The sequence below is a fragment of the Lepisma saccharinum genome, chromosome 30 (assembly GCF_977018435.1).
Source record: "Lepisma saccharinum chromosome 30, izLepSacc3.1, whole genome shotgun sequence".
Taxonomy (NCBI): domain Eukaryota; kingdom Metazoa; phylum Arthropoda; class Insecta; order Zygentoma; family Lepismatidae; genus Lepisma; species Lepisma saccharinum.
Window position 1 is genome coordinate 35,963,473 of NC_139258.1, and position 22,674 is coordinate 35,986,146.

Sequence of the window (22,674 nt, forward strand, 5' to 3'; positions counted from 1 at the left end):
TGAATCATAAACCTGCTCTGCTTCACAGATACATGAGCAGCTATAAATCATTACCAACGGAAGAGAATACCCATTTTCGTAGTTGTTTTTCAACGTGTGTGACGTATCCTTTTGCATAATTAGCTGTCAGACATAATTTATGCCTCGGAACAGTCATAATGCCAATAAACCAATCATATTTCGAGAGCAGTCAATTCTCACATCATAAGCCTGAGATAGGGAACTCTCAGGCGATGAACTTGTTGATTTATTGTTCTTACCGAGTTCGGGGGGATCAAGGAAATGACACGTCATTGCTATCTTAGTATCATATCCTACATAACTTTCCAAGTCTCTTATCATCCTTGCTGGAAGATGGTACTCTTGAATCAACGTTTTCTTTACTTTTTAGACGAAGGTGCGACTTCTACACTGTCTTTGAACATATCGTATAACACCCACCGAAGAGATGATCAATAACTGTCCCAAAGTTAACTGTCTTAAACTGTCTCTCAACTTCTTTGTACTTCTTCCCCGAACAACTTTTCAAGCTAAAGACCGACTGTCCAGTCCAAGACCGAACTTGCGTCCTTCCAAACCCAGGCTCTTCCCTACTTCCTTCTCCTCAATACACTGTACCTCTCCTGTAGCTGGAAATGCATTTACTGAAGTATATGTAACTCATGAAATGAGAGGTACACTTCGATATGATCTAGTATTTTCGTACCTTTTTAATGCACATAAGTCCTTATCCGAGCAGGGACGGCGCTACAGGAGACTAGGGGGCTGAAACATTCCCAAAATAGATCTCAGCCTCCATATAGCCCCCCCCCCCCCCAACAATGTTATAACACTGTATACACATTTCGACCGAAAGTTAGAGAAACTAAACGTTTTCTTACGTAATACTCCCTCTGTCCCATAATTATAGTCCGGTATGCCAAAATGGTAGTACAGAAATGACAGACGAAGAGGCAGATGGAAAGCACAATTTCTACTGATCCTTGAGCATTAAAATTGGATGGCTCATTCCCTTGTTTCATGTCCTTCGGCGTTACCCCCACACCCCCTATACGCCTTAATGGCGTGGTGCTATGCACAGGGGAACACTTTACCTTTTTTACCTTCTGTATACACCAATGTCACAGTTTGAATATCGGACAATTATTATGAGACAACAAGCAAGGGTGTACCGGACAATAATTATGGGACAGAGGGAGTATTTTCAATGAAAACACTTCTCTTCAGGAAAGGGCATTACAGTGTTCAAACACATTTTCTACTTTAGTGTGATAGAAAGCTTACTTTATTCCGAAGTGTCCTATAATCGTAGCGGAGGGGCATCTGCAGATCTGTCTGGAGCATCAATTGCCACTGATCATTTGATACAAAGTAACTGGCCAATCATAAGTCGCCAAACTTGCTACTAATTGACATGATACTCTGCTGCCTACATGGTAGGTGGATGTATTCAGCGGTTGTGAGACTGTTCTTTGGATGTTGGAGGTTCAAACCAAGGTCCGTGAAGACTTGGTTCAAACGGTGACGAAGAATATATACATATACAGTCAAATTCGGTATAATTATTAGCCCCTAAAAAGCTTAAGCAGTGTGTGAATTAACGGACCGGGGGGGGGGGGGTTGCAGGGGATTTTCCCCTCGCAACAAATTTCATCCCCGGCAAAAGACAATTATTTTTATCCCTGCCAAGGATGTTTTTATCCACCTCAAAGAAAAGCATATAGCATATGCTTAACTATATAACAAATACAATTGAAAAATCATTCCTGTACATTTATGGTTCAGTTATCACAGATACACTATTGAAAAGTATGCAGCCTTGTGGATTAATGAAGGACATCATTCTGAAAATACCATCCTCACCGAGCCGATACAACAACATACTGTTTTCCAATTACGTTTTCATTACGTAGTTCTCTTATTTTATTAGATGGACTTTAAGTTTGAACTTAGCAAAATAAATTTAGTCGAATTTTCGGTATTACTATTTCGATAGCTCTTTTTGTGTATGAGTTTGGGTTTTCTTAGAATTTAAATGTTTAAGTGCCTGTAAATTACTTTTAAATGTTATGATACGATTTAATGACCTAGGAGGTCTTACCCAGACAGTAGTTTTGACTGGCAACATATACACATTTGCGTACCCCCTCCCCCTAAAAAGGCCACATCCCGAACATGTAAAGAACAGTTAAGTTTCTGTTCTGTTTGTTAGTTCCTCATACGAGTTTCAACAATGTCATGAGTGATAGGATGTTCTCTCATTCGTTTCATCGTTATATCTGTCCTTATTGTTGCAAATATCCGAGAGGGGATACGACGTTAAGGAATCAGAGTGGGCCTCCTCGCCTCGGTAGTCTAGCGGTAAAACTGGCCTGGTAATCAAGGTGTCTCAGGTTCGATCCCCGATGGAGGCAAATTTCATTAAGTGGCTCGGATTCCACTACAAGCTATAGGTATTTTCCGTCGAATAGTTCTGCTTTTTAGCGCCTTATTGAACGAATGAATGAAAATATTTCAAGCAGCATAGTAAATGAACGAAGCCGAAAACTTACCCCTATAGTCCCTGCATCAACCCTTGATGAATATTAAATATTGTCACTTGGGGAGGGGGTATAGCAGTATTTCTCAACCACCGGACCGCGAGAGATTCTCCTGCAATTTGCCACTTTAATTTGTGCATCAGTTTTCATTAATAAATATTAGGTAGTAAAAATATTCTGAGAATAATAATATTATGGAATGAGTTGAAAGCTCAGACGCAGATCGCAGACAGAATTGGTGAACGCATAAATATTTTCTCACTACAATTTCCATCCAATCTTGATCATTACAATCTAATCATTTCCCAGTTAGTATTAATTGGAATTTTCAGATATTCAAAATGCAATATTCCAATGAAAATTAACACTTACAAAATTAATGTAATGATGTTGGCCTGAGGAAACAACGAGGTGTCATTGGATCCAGTGGCCGACAACTCATTTAAACTTAATTTGTCAACAAGCCTAGATATTATGATTATGTCTTAATGTATTTATTAGCATTTTTCTAGGCCACATAATAATTAATGTGTAATGTGTAAAGTTGGGGCATCGATATTTAAAAAGAGAATTTACCGGGCCGCGGTCTCATATAAGTTGAGAACCACAGATATATGTAATATCCTAATGATTCAACAGTGGTTATACTAATCGCGGACACAAGTGGCGGCTGACCAATCGTCTTCGGGGCTGTGTGGCTCGATGAGTGTCAACAACCTCAGTTTGCGAAGAAAAAGCTGTAGGGGTAACATTGCTCCTCTCCCGTTGCAACGTTGCCAAGCGTACGTCCATTTTTGTCGGTTGTCTTTATTACGTAGTTTGTACAGTATCTGGGTGTCTTGTGTACTAATTGTCCGTGCTTTGTGTACTAGTAAAGGCCCTGATCAACTCTCTCCCGTTTTACAGTACATTTGGCAACATGATGTGTATCCGACGCTCATTTGTTTCGTCCCGCCAGCAACGTTCGGATGCCTCGTGACTCGAAAATTCCCGATGTCAGTCGAAGAGACTTGAACGGATCGCTGATTCGGTGTTCCCCAGACGCCCGCTGGAAGTGCGACCAGTATAATGGAATAAGATACCATGTGTGTGGGTATTTTTAATCTGATATTTGCACGAAGCAATTCTCCTTCCCCCATTTTTCTATAGAATGACATGACATGTAACTCTCCCCTTTTTTCTATGCTTCTTCTCTTACTTGTGCAATGAAATGCATAAAACCGTCACAATTATGCACGCACATTCCCCATAATGCCATTGCGTTCGTTATGCCGACGAATAGTTAATGAATCTGCCTGCAATATAAGGTTAGGGATAGATGTTAATGCCCCACACTCATTCCCTTGCATGTTTATTTGATGTTTGTCATTCGAGTCACGCCACAAACAAGTGAATGCCGAAGTGAACATTCATTTGTTCTGGTGCCCGCTTTCTCTCTTTTGTCGAGTTTGGTGGCTGTGATAATGTATGTGCGTCGGTTCGGCCAGCTTTGTTCGATTGGAGTTATTTTGCAAGGTGCCTGCGCTGTGGGTGGAGCTGTGACTGGTTGTATCACGAACAAGTTTTGTTGTACAAATCTATCTTCTCTTGTTGCTGTTATGAGAAACGCGCGAGTGGTTAAGTCGATGGGTTTCTGTTCAGGAAGCCGTGGGTTCAAATCCCGTGGCCGACAGTCGTGAACTTCGGTTTTACAGTAGATTTTCTAATCAATCAAGGTAAATGGTGTGATAGTACTGTTCACATAGGCCACGAACGTTTATTTCCGCTTTCCTTTCCTTCGTTGCAACGCCTCTCGTCGCCACTAACCTAGCAATACAATTAAATGTACTTTTAATCTGTCCATCTGCACAATGTATCAGAGGCGAGGGAAAGACATCGAGTTTTGGTTTTATTTCCACTTTATGCACAGAAAGGTTAATCGAGACGAGCTATGTTTTAAAATTTGATCCGAACCACTATGTGGCTCCAACGGCCATCGAACCCGGGACCCCTTGATTACAAGGCAAGAACATTACCACTACGCCATCATGACCGTAGAGCCATAACCGTACGGCCAATATCTATTCTCGCTATTTGCACCATTTGTGCAAAGAAATCCCTTCTGTCCTGTAAGTTTTTACACAGAAATAACTGGTTTGTTTGGAATTACCAAAAAAGTTTGGTTGAGCTGTTTGGTTATGTTTTTTGTTTCCGATAACCAAATGTTGCTTGTAATTAATAATTTTGTTTAAGAATACCAAAAAATTTGGTCAGACAAAATATGGTACTCGTAAACAAAATGATACTTATGTAAGTAAAGAGAAACAATACGTTTGGTTAAATTTACTTTATGTGCGTGAACGTGCTTCCGAATTTGAAATAACGATTGTCCAGTTTCGTCGAGTGTAGTATGAAAGTCCCTTGTCGAAAATTGAAACTCATGTAGATAGGTAATTACTCGAAGCGAGTCCCTTATGTTGCTGTGTAACCTAATATTCTGAAAAAAAGCTGAGAATATACTTACTTTATACTTAGTTTCCTACACCGGCCGCTAGATGGTTCTGTCAAAATGTGTACAAGACACATAAGTTTTTGTAGAACAAATAATGGTACGTTTGATTGTAATCACAGTGAAAAATTGTGCTTTAACATTCTTCGAAAGATATGTGAACATCAAAGCTACAAATTAAAGATGAAAATGTACTGCAGTGAATAAAAGTGAATCTCCCATGGGCAACCTTTTGATTCTGGACTATATAAGTACAACGTAAGTGCGTCGCAGAAAAATACTCTCTTTATTGTTTACTTCACGTGAACCTTCTATTCTGAACGTGTATTTTGAGATCAGTTAGTTTCTACAAACTATCCACCCTAGCTAAAATTAGCCAGATTATAACAAGTAATTATGAATAAATTATTTAACAAATCGTTTGGTAATTCTGACTAAATTATTTGGTTTTCCTAAACAAATGGGCTTCATTTTGTTAGATTTACCAAAAAATATTTGTTTTGGTAACCAAAAAATTGTTTACGACAAACAAATAGAACTTGACCAAATCTTTTGGTAATGGTGAACAATTGTTTTGTTGATGCCTATTTAAACAAACGTTTTGTTCACCACTACCATTTTTTTGGTTAATTCAAATAAACATTTTTCTCTATGTATGCTCTGCGTTAGATGCTATGAAAAAAAATCGTTCTACAATTTTTGTGAAGGCAAATACATCCCTAAAAATTACGAGAAGGGAGCAAAAACTGGAAAAACGCTGAAAACATTGCTAATAAGCGCAAAAAAAGTAAAAGGAATGTAAAATACAAACATTATTTCCTGATCCTAACAGAAACGAAACTGACAACTGTTGTATTAATCAACTTCCAAGTCCTTCTAGATGAGGTAACTAACTTTTCCTGAAAGAATTTCCGCTCAAACGTTTTCGGGTAAAAAAAAAGGATGAACCCTAATATCCCAATAATGCATGTAAACGTACCTTCAGTTTATTCAGCAAAAGATAGAGCATCATCTTGGACTTTATCCGACCCAGAGCCAAGTTCAAAAACCATCAGAATTTTGTTTTATTTTCCTAACCCATGAGAGTTACTTACTCAACCCCGCTCAGCAGATAATGGATTTCTTTCGTACGACGACCTCGTCTGTGTAATTCGTTGGCAGGTGGGAATGACAAACTCCCATTAAAATATCTTTGTTTTTCAAGCTCAAAAGTAGCTTTTTCTTTCAACCCTTCCAGAGCCTTTCCTCTTCTCTTTCGTAGAATTAGTTGACGTTGGATGAAACATTTTCGTTGCTGTTCAGTAAAGGTTAATCCAAAAAGGGTCTGAAAACGCTTTTTTTTTTCCTCTACTCACGGCATTGTATATAACGGGCTTAGCTTTGATATTTCTTTTTTCTTTTTTCTTTTTTTTTTTTGTAAATGTTGCTTAAACGAGAATTAATGAAAAAGAGGGTAATTCATTTCCTGTAGTTTTTTGGGGGAAAATGTTGTGTTTAGGTTTTCTGTTTCCTACTGCATGTTTAATCAAGGGGTCCCGCGTTCGATACCAGGTGGAAGCACATAGTGGTTCTGATCCAACATTAAACTGTAGGTCCAGTCCCGATTAGCCTTACTGTGCATAATGTGGACTTAAAACACCAAATCAATCAATGCTACTGTATGTTCTAATTTGCCTTTCCGTTGTTACCTTAATGCGATCATTCTTTGTTATAGTTTTACACTATGGCAACTAGATTTCAATCTAAAGAAGAATTAACGACAAAAAAATAATAGCTGAAGATTCGTGTGCAGTTTCCTGTTCTTTGTTTTCACCTTTTCTGTCCTAGCCTTCATACTCATGACATATAGACTCGAAAAATTCATCTTTTATTTTCCATATTTGTACATATATTAGGTTTTGGCTTATATTTTGCATATTTTAGTTATTTTTAAATATTATTTCCATATTTCAGAACATTTCTTAACATATTCGCGCAATAACTGCATGTCCCCGTGTGACCGAAAGAGTTGGTGAATATATATCGTGTCGGCGATATATCGTCACGACATTTTGGCGATATATATCGTGTCGGCGATATATCGTCACGACATTTTGGCGATATATATCGTGTCGGCGATATATCGTCACGACATTTTGGCGATATATATCGTGTCGGCGATATATCGTCACGACATTTTGGCGATATATATCATGTCGGCGAAATATCGTCACGATATTTTGGCGATATATATCGTGTTGGCGATATATCGTCACGACATTTTGGCGATATATATCGTGAGGACGATATATTGTCACGACATTTTGGCGATATATATCGTGTCATTTGGAGATGTGTATCATGGACACGATATATCGTCGATATCACGATACGAAAAAATATGGTATCGTATCGTCTGTTACAATATTTTCCTGACGATATATCGCGATATCAAATTTCCGATATCGTCCACCCCTACTTGTAACACTTTCCCCTGTTTCTCTCATTCCCAACGAGCTGAAGTTCAGTCGCTTTTCTTGACCTTGCTATCTCACAGCCATCTTCCCGTTTCTCACGAGGAGATGTATACTGAGGTCGCACTCGGAAAGAACGGCTTATCAGATCCCCTTCTGGTTCATTAAGTCGGGATCAGGGCGGGTGGAATTGGGCCAAAACGTCTTGGAATGAGGTCAGCTGGATGGGCTTATTCCTCTCTCAAGACTCGTCAATCGTTTCCCTATCGCATTCTGCAAACGCGTGATAGTTGCAAGGAATAGCTTCGTTGGCAGAATTACTTGACGTAAATTAACACGAGGTTCCCTTGAAATTTTATTTTAACTTTGTTATATTTTGATTAATCTTGTAATACAATACGGTTCAATATATTAAGTTCCAGCCCGCCTCTGTGGCGGAGTGGTTAGCACAGTGCGTTACGTTGACAGGGATCCTGGGTTCGAATCCCAGCATGGCTTCGTCGCGATTAGCCAAAAGTAGCACAAAAGTTACGTAGTGTGACTGTTCTATCTTACAGCGCAAATTTATTTTACTTATGTTGATTTGTAAATGTCCAATTATAATTATTATATATTTTTAAAGTCAAATGTTAATGTTCAAGTTGCTGTTTAATAACGTTTGTTTTCTATTTATGTTAAACTAGTTGATTACCCGGCGTTGCTCGGGTATTTATTCATCCCAATCTTGTAGTAGACAGGAAAATAATGAATTATAACTATAGTGTATAATGTAACTAATTTTAAATGTGATCGTGAATGTCCCAATTAGCTTAGCGACTCCGAAAACTATGGATTCGACACTAATGTAAGTCATTTGTGGCATTTTATTTCTTACCCCTCTCACAACCCCCCCCCCCCCCAACCATGCCGATAGGTGATGAACTTGGAGTTGAACCGCATTGGGAGTGTCACGAAAACTATGGATTCCATTCTCAACACAGCTTGAATGTTAGACAACCCGAGAAACACTATCGTTGTGCGGATTGAGAAGAGTCACGGATGTCTGTTTGTTTGGATTTTAATATCTGTGGTTCTCGATTATTTTTACATGTCACCCCTTCCCACCCCACCCCTAGGGGTGTCTTACCCCCATATAATTTATTTCCAGATTGCAAGTGATACTGGTATCAAGTTTGGTTGAAATTGCTCCAGGCCTTCGAGCGTTATGTCGGAACAAACAAATATATACACCCCCCCCCCATTCACACACACACACACATACATCAATTTTTAATATATAGATTGCGCAACGTTTATGTGCTTGGCAACATTGTCGTTGCTATTGTAACAGAGATAACAGTTATGAAGTTGTTGTTTTTTGTGATAAAAGCTTCATCAAAAAGTAATTTGCTGCGTTTCCATTCATGCTAATATTCAGGTATAATTTAGATATGTAATCAGCCCACAGAAGTTTGGCTTCGCCTTCGCGAATTGTGAAAGATATTACTCATTTAATAACAGTACACGTATAATTAATAATCAACAGCACATTAGAATAACCAAATTCAATCAATATAAGTTCCATTTCTGAAATTAGCGGCTCAGTGGGTGCAAACTACTTCCGTGGTGGAGTGGTTATCACAGCGCGCTACGACGCCAAGGGTCCCGGGTTCGAATCATGGGTAAGGCGTTGATTTCTGTGTGTGTCCGTGCTGAATGAAAAAGTAGAGCTCAGTGAAACTCATAACAGAAAGATAATGGCAGAAAAATCCCAACTGCCCCTTAAGAGTTTTGCTTTTATCGAAATGTTAAAAAATCGCGTTAAGTGGTCGATTTCGATTCCCCGACGTTCGCGGGTTAAAACCCCGATGTGGTAGTGGTTGTTCTTTGTGAGACTCCCTTAATCAATTTCATCACACATTCCCATCGTCACGGTTAGCCAAAAGTGGAAGATATTGATATTGTGTTATTGATATTTTATTGATTGACTAGCTGATTCACCCGGCGTTGCCAATCTTCTATTAGACAGGAAAATAATGAATTCTAACTATAGTGTAAAATGATCTTGGAGTTGAACGGCATTGGGAGTGTCACTATTCATCTTAGCGACCCCGAAAACTATGGATTCCAGACTAATATAGGTCGTTTTACATGTCACCTCCTTCCCACGCCCCCATAGGGGTGCCAGGGGTGTCTTACCCCTACAGTATTTCTTTCCAGATCGCAAGTGATATGTGTACACCCAACAGCGAAAGAAACAGTAGGCGAATTGTCCACCACCATTTTAATTCGGTCTGTATTACACATTGTGATGAGAATGAATTGAAATAATGACGTCAATAAGCAGAGTTTCATTCCTTAAAACAACACAGGATGTAGAGTAAAAAGTAATTAAAATAGCGGTGGACAATTTTCCTATCATCATCTTTGCCGTTGACTGTACCAAGTTTGCTTCAAATTTCTCCAGGATAGCAATTTTTTCACCTTATGTGTATGCAACCAACTTTGCCGTGCTGTGTAACGGGAATCATAACTTGCAGGATATGACACACGAAAATGCCACGCAACAGAATACTATTTTATGTTCCCTTTCCCCTCCCCCATAGGGGTGCCAGGAATGTCTTACCCCTACAGTATTTTTTCCAGATTGGAAGTGATATGTGTACTAAGTTTGGTTGTAATCGCTCCAGGCGTTCGAGAGTTATGCCGGAACAAACACACACACACACGTACATCAATTTTACTTTATTTTACTTTGCTTTTGTGCCACTTTTGGCTAATTTGCGAAGATGGGGATGAGTGATGATATGATGAGATTGGTGATTGGACGCTCAAAAAACATCCGTTCCCAGGCCGGGATCCTAAACCGTCGTAGCGCAATGTGCAAATCGGTGTCGTCCTAATTGCGAACACTTCCTGCCTGGAAGGGGTGCGTCCTAATTGCGAACACATTTTTCTGCCTTGTCATCTACAACTTTCTCTCACACTTCCCGAGACCTTTTAACTCTTTTTAAAAGAGACTCAGTGACCTGTGGGTCCTGTTGAAATAGTTCTTCATATCGTTTGGGAGTAAGGGATATTTGAGCCACCGGTCCACAAAATAGTCGAAGAACTTCACGAGGTTTTCATTACGAGGAGCTTGCTCGTAAATATGAAACCATCTTTCTTCAGGATCTGCTAGTTTTAGAACATCTTTGTAAGATGTTGTCATGCCAATTTCTTGAACTTTCCTCCAAAGACTTTGTGTAAAATGGAATAAATAACCGTGAATGTTAATCGTGGTAAAAACCTCTTTTAATGCAGAAATAGCAGCAGCCTCGAAGTCAATATTCAGGGTTCCACTCTGGTATTTCCCTCAAGATTAATCGAAACAATCGTAAATAAGTGTATTTTTTCTTGTCTGGTGGAAACGCAAAGACTAGAGGTACAACAATTGCTTCTAAATTCGTACATCTCAAGTCTGCGTGTATGGTATTATATCAGAAAACTGGGTAGCACAGCTTTTGAACGTTCCATCCATATATATATATATATATATATATATTAAAAAAAAGTGTTTGAATCTTCAAAGTCTCTCTTCCTTCGGTGCTGGCAAATACCAGAATTCTCGCGTCTTACCCTTACCTGTTTTTAAAAACAGGTTTTCAGCTGTATGTGTTCGAAATTAGGGCGTGGAAATATTTCTCAGTTTCATGTGTTCGCAATTAGGACGATGCAGGCGCTGTTCGCAATTAGGATGTTCGCAATTAGGACTGTTCACAATTAAGACTGTTCGCAATTAGGACGCAACCTTGCTAATAACTCCGCCACGGAGGCCGGCTTATTGATATTTTTGAAAAGTAATTGATCGCATTGATTTGGAAAGTTGATCTCAGATAGTATATTTCTTGAATAAAATGACTGTCAAATTGTCCATAACTATATTTCATTAATTTTTCTCTTCATGTTTTTTAAGGAATGAGCATTTGCGTATGCTGGTGCAGAGATTATCGGGAGCTTGTTTGGCGTTTTGTTTCACATGTTACATACAATAAAATACAATAAGCATGGTAATGGACACTTTTATGGCAATTCTTAGGTATCCCACTCTACAAACCAGTGAATATGCATGAGGAAATAATTGCAATCTACTATATTGTCAAGGGTAGGGCCAATGATAGGCCAGAGTGATCTAGTTCAGGCTGGCCCACGCTACTAAAAGGTAATTGACACATTTTGTAACAAAAATAAAATGTATAAGGAATGAGTAACATCTTGGGAACTTTTTTTTTGGATGACGTCATAACAATGAGAATATTAAAATACATTTTTGTTTGAAGATGCAGCACGCCCCCGCCAGAAAGTCTGGTGCTGCCGTTGGATATTGTAAGTTTCTGTGTATATGCAGTTGTTAACAATACTAATGATAATAATCATCATCATTATTATTATTTGCATCTCGAAAACATATTTAATACATGCACTTTTTGGTTTTATCTGAATGCAGCCGCATGACATCCAACTCAAAGTAATTGTGTGTGGGGGGGGGGTGGGGGTTGCGCGCATCACTATATAATGCCTCAACTCCCCGTCGCCCTCCATACTTCCTATCTTCCTTGGGAGACTCTTCTAGCAATCTGGAAGAAACTCCACGTCTCCCGAATGGCTTTAAGGTTCTTTTTTTCTTCTGCGGGAGTTGAAACGGGAGGTTCCTGTGGGACATTACCATCTGGCTGCCTTCCAGATCTGCCTCCTCATCGCTTATAAACTCCTGCATTAAAGTACACCCCATACGTCTTCCTCAGGTTGTTTAATAGAGAGGGATTCATAACTTCCAGGAACGGTGCTTCCAGAGGAAGGTTCACCTGTGCGATTCATGCATATGTTTTTTGGAGTGGCATTGGGGGCATCGGGGAGGGGGGGCGTTATACCCTCTTATCCTAACGTTTAAAGTAATGAATATATTTTCTTATGAGCCGCTTTGGGGCCTCTATGCAGAATCTACGTGAAATCAACTTTCAGAACATTAAAAAAATACTATATATACTAACTGTACACTTTTGATCACTTCTTGCACACTTATCGAGTACTTTCAAAGACTTGTGTCTCAAAGAGATTGACAAGTGTGCAACGGGTGTAGTTCAAAACCGAATCCTGTATCCTATATCTTAAAGCCGAATCCTGCGTTCCTCCCTGATGGCGTAGTGGTAGCGTCGTCGCCTTGTAATCAAGGGGTCCAGGGTTCGATATCCGGTGGAGGCACATAGTGGTTCGGATCCCACTTTAAACTCTAGTTCCAGTCCCGATTAGCCTTACTGTACATAGAGTGGACTTAAAATTCCAACTCAATCAATCACGAATCCTGGATCCAATCCGAATCTCACCTTCTGGGTACATATCACGAATCCTGGATCCACATCCGAATCCTGGTTTCGATATCCGAACCCCGAATCCTGGATCCATATCCAAATCCTAAATTTTATATCCGAATCCCGAATCCGGGTCCATATCCGTATCCCGAATCCTGGAGTCATATCCGATATTCGCATCCATTAGAACTCTAAATCCAAATTCTCACATCCCTAATTTTCACATCTTTCTCGTCCTCTAAAGAAGGTGCAGCATCCAAGACAAAGCATCATCAGCCTCCACTGCATCCAATTCTGAGCTCCCTCAATGATACAATCTCCGTCCGGCTGGTCTTAACAAGCAGAACAGAACACTTCTTCTGTTCCCTCCTTCCTAACTGTTGACAGATAACCGAACTTTCGTCGCGGCAATTTATCAATATTTGTCCGGACAAGTTCTTCTTCTCCGCTAATCCCCCTTCCTTTATTATACCGTGACAACAGCTTCCTTCGGGAAAGTAAATTGCCTTCCTGTTGTGGAAAGTCACAGACTACAAGGAGGTTGAGGAGGAGCTTTCGATTTCTTTCCTTCTGGGGTAAATCCGACGTCCATTTTTTACTTCTTTGTCTAAGATCCCGAGGAGAAGCAAAAGATCGAGGGAATGGACCGAGGCAGCAAACAGGTTACCATGGCAACGGCCTCGGTTAGCATCGGTCGTCTCGTAATTGGTATGATCGCGGAAGACAGGGGCGTGCGCTTCTGATGACTTTAGTTCGTTATCGGGTTAGCTTGTAGGGTAGGACGGTGGTCGCCACGTTGGCGCGGCTTCTTCTTTCTTGTGTTGTTGTGATGCGGTTAGCGACAGTACAAAGCAATGTTTTTGAAGGTTCTAAAGGAATTATGAGTAATGAGTAGGGAGCGTATCTTTTGGTAAATACATATTTTGTTTCCTTGCTTCAGAAGCCGACCATACTTGGTAGGAGTGCCGACCACTGGCTGCAATCTAATCTGCGAAGTATTATTTCACAAAGAGCGGATCTTCAGGTAAATACATATTTTGTTTCCTTGCTTCAGAAGCCGACCATACTTGGTACGAGTGCCGACCACTGGCTGCAATGTAATCTGTGAAGTCTTATTTCACAAAAACATGTATAATTTTACTTTTAGCATATAAAGCACATATTTTTAGGGAACAAATGTACATATTTTAGGCATTCCAGACAAAATAAAGTTTCCAAAGTCTTAGTGTAAACGCATATTTTGGAGTTAATGTATAAAATCGACTAAGTACGTTGCGATTCTTCAAGATTTATTCAAGATGATGTTTACAAAACGAATTGCGGATCGTATCTGCAAATCTAGGCATTTTGTGTGGCGTGAATAAAGAAATCTGCTTTGCAAAACAAAAGGACGTTGGTGTAGCTGAAAGGAAATTGAACTCTCTCTCAGAGGGGTCAGGTGTGGAGCACACACCCATCTTCCACCAAACGCTAAAACTAAATTAGACCTAAGTGGAATTGTAGGTTAGGAATTGTTAGGAGGGCCAGGTTTAGAGCTTTTAGCATTGGCGTTTGCAATTTTGGCAGTGTCTGTGGAAGTTGGGGTACGTAAACGCACACAAGAGTCCCAACGTAAACGTCACATAAGAGATTCATGAGAAGGTTTGGCGAGAATGTATATCTGTCATGCCACACATGTAATGCATTTAAGGCCTGTGTGAAACTATGAATATTCCTCTTTAAATGATATCATGTATTTCAGATCACTGATCAGTATTGGTAAAAATACGGTCGGGTCTTACAAAATCGATCATTAATTTGCGCACACCTTATACAATATTTGAAAGCCCGAGAAGTATGCTTGGCTATTCGTGATAATATGCTTAAAAATAGCGAGATTCGAGAAGTAATTACCTGGTTATATCGTTCATCTATCCTGTGGGGCATCTGGGCACATTATCTCGCAGAGTTCCTAGATTTTCGCCAGATGCCCGCGTCCCCTTTTTGAACTTTAAAAGAGAAAGTTAAGCAACTCCGAACGAGAGGGGAGGAGAAATCGAAGAAATTCTAATGGGAAATTGAGATCCACGGCAGATGCGCTTGAACCATGTGGTCGGAAGGGAGGCTGGGAAGAGGGAGACGGGAGAAGATGCGAGAGACCAGGTGATGCTCGGAGCAAGGAGAAAGCTCCTTCCTCCATTATCCCAATGGTGATTCCTCCCACGGCACCAATACAATTCACTCCATAATAGCCGAATGTCTTCCCACCTTTACTGGGTGCATGTGTGTCTGCGCGACATGCCATTCAAAAGTCACGTGAAACTTCTTTCTAGACGTCCATTGTAATTCCATGCTACCGACAGTTCTACTCAGGGGCGGTGCCAGGGCGCTTGCCCCCTTTAGGACCTTTTTTCAAAACTTACCGAAAGCTTTTGTCAAAACCTATTTTTACCGTGAAACATTATTAACTCTTGCATTGCAATGTTACGTGTTGACACTAAAACAATTTCGTCATATTGAGTGTAGAATGTTTGGTATTGCAGTGAGACCACTGTTATTTATACAACAGACAAGGCATTGATCCTATTCTGAAAGAAAACCCGCATTTACTTTCTCATACTGGGGACAGTCTCTGCAATAATCAGAGGCTGTTGAATTTCTTTCGTCATAATTGTTGTTAAGAATCATTCCTTCTCTTCGAAACACAATATATGTCATTGACCTGCATTGAAATAATTCGTTCGTTTCAAATTATAACACATGTGGTTTTTGTGGTCAAACCGTAGAACTGAAGCAAGTCAATAGAGTATTCAGTTTCATTGGCATATTTTCATAGAATACTACTAAAAATTGATTGGTATTTGTTGTAATAGCTAAAGCATGCATGCATGTTTCATGTTTTCTTCATTTTCAACATTGCACTCCCAAAATTTCATTCCACACCCCCTCAGCACTCCTAGATGATTAATCCTAGCGCCGTCGCTGGTTGTACTGCATTTACTCGGACTAGTGGTTAATGAGACAAGCTTAATAAAAATTCAATATGCTGACAAAGGCAGTAATTTAATTTTATTATAATTATATAAAATATACGTAACGTTTCAACCTTATAGCAAGGTCTTCTTCAGTTAATGAGACAAGCTTAATAAAAATTCAATATGCTGACAAAGGCAGTAATTTAATTTTATTATAATTATATAAAATATACGTAACGTTTCAACCTTATAGCAAGGTCTTCTTCAGTTAATGAGACAAGCTTAATAAAAATTCAATATGCTGACAAAAGCAGTAATTTAATTTTATTATAAAACATAAACTAAACGTAACGTTTCAACCTTATAGCAACCTTACAAATGTACTTGGTGCAGAGTCTGAAGAAGACCTTGCTATAAGGTTGAAACGTTACGTTTAGTTTATGTTTTATAATAAAATTAAATTACTGCCTTGGTCAGCATATTGAATTTTGATATCGTGGAAACAAGGTTTAATGGTGTTATAAATCTTACCCCTCCTAATCGCCGCAATGGCACGTATTCATTACGTACCGTCGGTGTAGTGGCATACAACAACTTTCCTGACAAGGAAATTAAATATTAAATTATGGTAGATTAAATTATATTTATTATTTATGATTAATTTCCGATTTTGATATAATATTAATTACTAGATTTATTATCATTGCCGCTGTTATTAAAAGTGCACAAATTTCATTTTCTGCTTGACTTCCTGCGGCAATAGCTGCTCCCACTCTGTTACTGTTTATTTATTGATCCGTTTTATTGAAATAATTATATTTACCATATTTGGTTAACCAATTAAAGAATGTATTTCTAAACAACGGATGTAAACAATGGCGTTTACCAGAAACATTGAACTAAGAAGGAAATATAATAATTTAACTTAAAAATGAATAACTTTGGTTTCCTTAAACTTATTGAAATAAAACTTACACCATTCTTTAAAGCTTTTAAGGGCGAATGGACTTTTTTGGTGATATTTTAGTGATTTTACTTAAACTGGCCGTTATTTACATATGAAAGAATACCAGTATAAATAGAGTTCGTACGTAAACAATGATATAGACGGCCATATTGGAAAATTTATAAATTTGGCTTTGAATAAAGAAATTTAAGAAATTCTTACAAAATAACGGATTCTATGGGTTCTAAATGAAGTTTTTTGCTATTTACATTATAAAGATATTAATATAATAATATTCATGTGAGATTTTATATACTTATTAACGGTATAATAAAAAAAATGTGCTCACATAACCCAGGCATACTAATAATAAAATGATATATAAAAAACACAATAGACTATATGTATTAGCCATTAATGATAACATCAGTAACATATCGATAAATATAAATATAGCATATCGATACACATAAATATAGCTCGGTAAGAGTAAATAATGGGCAACTCGGGTGCGTTATTTTCTTTCTTTTTTTTTAAAAAAAAAAAGAAAGAAATTTGCCAAGCCTGGCTTTTGATGCTGTGTGTTCTACTGGAGACTCTTGGTAATAAAAAGAAGAAACAAAAAGCTGTTGGTTAGGCAACTGTCTCAGCGGTGTTTAATTCCTTCAGATAAGATAAATACTGCGTGGCTTTTGAGCTTACGCAGCGCCTCCTATTCGGCTCCCTTGCAAGCCGGAAGAACGAATCCCTGGCCTCGTGAAATTACACGCAAAAACAAATTACACGTTAAGCGTCGGCCATTTACTCCCAGGTATCATCCTATGCGCTCTTCTAGGTTTTCCTGCGGTAGATGTCGCTTCGGAATTTAGCCAGTGTTTTGTTTCCCAGCTACCCTCCAAGCTTGCAATCATCCTTTTTTCTCTCTCTCTCTCTCCCACGCTTCCCTCATTCTTTATTTCCCTTCTGCGGTCAGGCTGCTGCATTCCCTTAGTTGTCGGACTGGTATTTCATTTTGTTCGGCGATTTTTCCTCTTTTCTTTGTTGTGTGGCTGTGGCTCAGAGGGTTGCGTTTAGCTGGGGTTGGTCGAGTTGGTTGCTGTTGTTCGTTTGTTGCAGAGTGGTAAAGGAAAGGGGGATCCTTATTGAATTTACCTTTCGTAACGTGTGTACCAGTGGCGTATGCTGAGTCCAAGATGTAGATTATCTCATAATAACACGTGGTTCGACACACTCATTTTGCTCGTTCCCGGAGTCTTCAAGGAAGTCACGTTGCCATGCAAACGGCAGCTAGGTTGCAAACTCTTAAGAAATCAGGTTGCCAACTCCTGAGAAATTATGTTGCCAACTCCTAAGAATAAGGTTACCAACTCCAAAGAAATTAGGTTGCCAACTCCTACGAAATCAGGTTGCCAACCCTTAAGAAATTCGATTGCTGACATCAGAATCACAATGACCTCCTTGTTAAAATGAGTATGCTCCTGGTGTGTACTTATTCAAAGAAATTTACGAGGAAAGTAAGATATTTCCTCAAGAGTTAGAAAAATTAATACGGAACGTCAGTACGACAGTAATTCCTATCAAACGATAACATTACATTCTGACAGCAATATTATTTTAGTTCTGGTTTGGTTTATAGGTTCAGTACCCGGTCGAGGCACATGGCACAGTGGTTCGGATTCCATTTTCAGCTGTAGGTACAGTCCAGATTAGCCTTTCTCTGCATAAAGTGGACTTAAAACAACTCTATCTATTCGTGTGTGTCTTTCTCTCTGGGGCTTCCCCGATGGCATAGTGGTAATGTCATCGCCTTTTAAACAGCGAGTCCAGGATTCGATACCCGGTAGAGGCACATAGCGGTTCGGATTTCACTTTGAACTGTAGGTCCAGTCCCGATCGGACTATCTGTATATAAAAGTAAAACTAGATATACATATCTCTCTCTCTCTCTCTCTCTCTCTCTCTCTCTCTCTCTCTCTCTCTCTCTCTCTCTCTCTCTCTCTCTCTCTCTCTCTCTCTCTCTCTCTGGCCTCCTCGATGGCGCAGTGGTAGCGTCGTCGCCTTGTAATCAAGGGGTCCCGGGTTCGATACCCGGTGGAGGCACAAGTGGTTCGGATCCCACTTTAAACTGTAGGTCCAGTCCCGATTAGCCTTACTGTGCATAAAGTGGACTTAAAACACCAACTCAACTCAACTCAACTCTCTCTCTCTCTCTATCCGCCTCTGAACATAAAATCTTTCTATTTCACGATTGATTATCTGATTGATTTTGTACTTATTTTAGTTCGCTTTTCTGAAGATGAATGATGAAGTTTATGAAGGGACACTCACAAAGAACACTCATGCCCAGGCCAGGATTCGAATCCGGGACCCCTGTTATATTTCACGACGACCGTTAAACATGATGTCATAGATTGATTGATTGATTGAAAGATTTACTTTACTTTACTTCGCTTTCTATGCCACTTTTGGCTAATTTGCGAAGATGGGGATGAGTGATGATATGACATCCATGCCCAGGCCGGGATTCGAACCCGAGACCCCTGGCCACTACGCCACATGATGTCTCTGAGGATGGAGAGAGACAGTGGGGGCGAGGTTCTCTCTTTTTATTCTATCTTTATTAAGTAAACGCGATTTGAAGTGGCACGCAACATCCGTGAATAGATGATGAAGCAGTGAGTCAGTCACTGATGCAAATCAGCTGCTTGTGCTTTCGTCATCGTCATCGCAGCGTAACGGCTTTTTCAGCTGAGTAATGACTAAGTATATTCAATAATTCAAATCTCTACAGGTTCCTGCTGCTGCGTTGAAATTGACTTTAAAATAACATATTTTACAAAAAATTATTGTATTATTATAGTTTATTATTTAATAATTTTTCGAATGATATAAGAAGACACCAATAATGATGCATTTTGGATAATGCCATTAAGGCAATTCGTGTAGTCTTAGATACGTGTAGAAGAGGAACGATTCAATGTCAATTAAATAATTAATTGACTGTGTTTTTAAGTCTACTTTATGCACAGATACGCTAATCGGGACTGAGCCTACAATTTTAAGTAGAATCCGAACCTTGTGTAATGTGTCTCCGCCAGGAATCGAACGTGGGATCCCTTGTTTACACAGCGAAAGCTGTGGGTAGAAGCGAATTCAGAACGATCGGTGTGAGGTGGGATATCACTTCATCTTTTGAAAGTCCCGTCAAAAAAAGGGGGGGTAATCCTCATGGACGTAACTTGGGACCTAACTTTGGGAAGGCAGAATCGAATTCTCATAACTATGTAACAGTTCATGTATTTAGCAAAATATATAAATAACTGTTTCATGTACGAAATCACAAACATTACTTTACTCCTCACGTCCCAGGAGGTTAACAAGCACATTAACTTGTAAATTTTAATAAACCTGAATGTTTGGGAGGTGGCAAGTGCCCCCTTGTCCCCCACCAAATTACACCTACGATAAGCAATTTTAATGCATAATGTAGGAAGGACATCAACAAAGCATAACATAACCTTCACTGGCGTATGCAGGATATATATATATATATATATATATATATATATATATATATATATATATATATATATATATATATGTATGTAAAAAATCACAATCCGGGGTTATTTTAAAGGGGTTTTCATTTACCTTTTCCCGAATTCTTCAATGTATTTATTTGAAAATTAAAATTTCGGAGGGGGCTGCAGCCCAATCAGCTCCCTGTGCGTACGCCAGTGAACCTTGAACAAATTTCCCTTTGTGCCGTAAGAGAACGGAGTATAACGAGAAAACCTAATTCGAAATATTCTAGACTATGGAAAGTGCTTGTTACTTTAAATTATTAAATGTGTAAATGATGGTACCGTATTTCATCAATGACGTTATATCTTGGTGATATTGGTGAGAACTTTTTTTAAACAGGAGTTGGCAATACTGATCTGAAGGTATGCAGAGTCCGCTGTGGTCTGGAGTGTTGAAGAAGTCTAAGCTCTATGTTTCACTTCACATTCTGGCGTTGTTTACACGTTCGTTCAGCAATGGTGTAAGATAATGAAATTTCGCTTGGTTTTAAAGTTAGCGGTACCTTCCTTCCGCGCCCCAGGCAGCAAGTTGTAACGGCCGTGAGCAGGTAAGATCCGTTACGAAAGCTTTTTCGAAAGCCTCGAGGAAAGGTCGTTGCATGGCAAAACCAAGCGAGCGCCCGCAGAGGAGAGATCTTTAAAAAGAATCATACATATTTCGGCGTGCACGTGTTTTTCGTCTTCATGACGTAAAAACCTGAATGTGTGTCAGGGCGGCAGATAACAGACCTTGCTTCCTTCCATCGTGAGGTTCTGGCAATGACGACAGCTGCAGTCGGAGTCAAGTCCTGTGAAGTTCGTGTTGTGTTGGTGCCTGTAGCGAGTTTTACCGGTGGAGTGCAGTGTTGTGTGTTCAAATAATCCATAATATTTCAGTGCTGTAGTGTTGCAGAGTGGTTATTGAATTATCGTGGTGCTTTTGCACGATGTGCTGCATTGTGTGCAATCATTTTAGTTGTCTAGGCTTGTCTTTAGAAGCCATCTTGTGAAATTAGTGGGCGGTTCCTGTAGTGTGATTTCTCCCCCTCCCCCATCCATATTGTTTGTGTATTGAACGACCATGCGGAAAAGCCGAAGCAGCGAATTGGTGCTTATGCCCAACAATAAGAACGGCACCATCGGAAAGAAAAAACGATACAAGCAAGACGACGGGTTTTTGAAGAAAGTGTCATCCCTGTTCAACTTGGTAAGTAATAATCCGTTTTTTTGGTTCATGGCGGCGTTTTAAATTTCTACTTTTTAGGATCAGGGTGCCGTGCCAGTCCATACTCCCGTCCCTTCATAAAATGAAAGCCATGAATGGGCCGGGCCATATTTGACATTTTATAAGGTAGTTTTATTTCATGTTCTGTCAAAAGTAAGGCGAAATTGCTTATCAACCCTTCGCTGTGGTTTGATAAAAACCTACAACATAGCATTTTACTGTTCATTATATACTTCAGGATATTAGCTAGAATTTTGAGGCTGATTTCTAACTGAGAATCCTAATGTTGCAATTAAACTGTAGTTATTCCTGGGTACCTTATAAAAAAATCACACCATCCCTCTTTTCCGACCATTTTTCTCTCATAAATTTTATCCTGCAAATTGTACACGATTGCCTTCAATCACTCTAATATATATGATTCAGGAACTAAAGCAAAATGTGCATCAGCATCATTTCGTGGCTTAGAAATACGTATTTTTATATTACAGAAAAATGAACGATGTTTACAAATTGTCTAGCTGGTAATACTTGTGCTGTAGAGTGGAATGTATAAGTTTTGCCAAGCGAATTGTCCATCCCTAGGTAAGAAGCAAAACAAACTATTGAGAACTTTTGCACCAGCATACGTAAAGAACATTAAAAATATGTAGGAAGTAAGAGTAAATTTTGTGACATGGACATTGCCGAGCAATACTTGTGTATTGTACTGTACCTCAGCCTTGAATGACTCACAAACGTGACAAAAATGTTACAGAGGTCAATCATAATTGCTACTTCGGTCAGCAAAACACGCCAGTTCTTACTTTCCCTTTCGCTTGCCTGATTTGCCTTGCACTTACGTATTGAATGCAGGAGGTAGCAAGGACAAGCAAACCATAACATAACCTTGCACAACCTTCCAACGTTATTCTCGTTGTTATGATACTTCTGAAACTTGGTCTGCGTCACCTTCAAAAGACGACCGAAATGGAAGAATATTCAAGAAAACTATTTTGTAGTGCTGTTGAGCAATCTTTTCTACCTTAGCAGCCTCATAGCTGCATGCAAGGTCGACTGCCTTGAGGCATTTCAGCCTGTGGCCAGGAGGTAAAAAAAGATAGAAAAGTTCCACCAGCAGGGGTCTGCATGCAAGGTGGGGGGAATAACCCGTCTGGCGAGTTTCCTCCCCCTTGAAG

The 22,674-nt window shown here is 39.4% G+C and overlaps 1 protein-coding gene across 14 annotated transcripts in view; it reads left to right on the top strand.

Moving 5' to 3' along the window:
- Positions 1–22,674, top strand: part of LOC145981874 (disks large 1 tumor suppressor protein-like) — a 1,252,559-nt gene that overhangs the window by 951,131 nt on the left and 278,754 nt on the right. For 11 of the 14 annotated variants that reach the window (XM_083115344.1, XM_083115335.1, XM_083115336.1 and 8 more), the window contains one exon: positions 13,749–13,832. The exons of 2 other annotated variants lie outside the window; for them this stretch is intronic. In XM_083115344.1, the coding sequence (XP_082971470.1) occupies positions 13,749–13,832 (84 nt within the window). Of the gene's footprint in view, positions 1–13,748; positions 13,833–20,834; positions 21,479–22,674 lie in introns of those variants that run through there. One more of the 14 variants, XM_083115348.1, reaches the window with a different exon arrangement.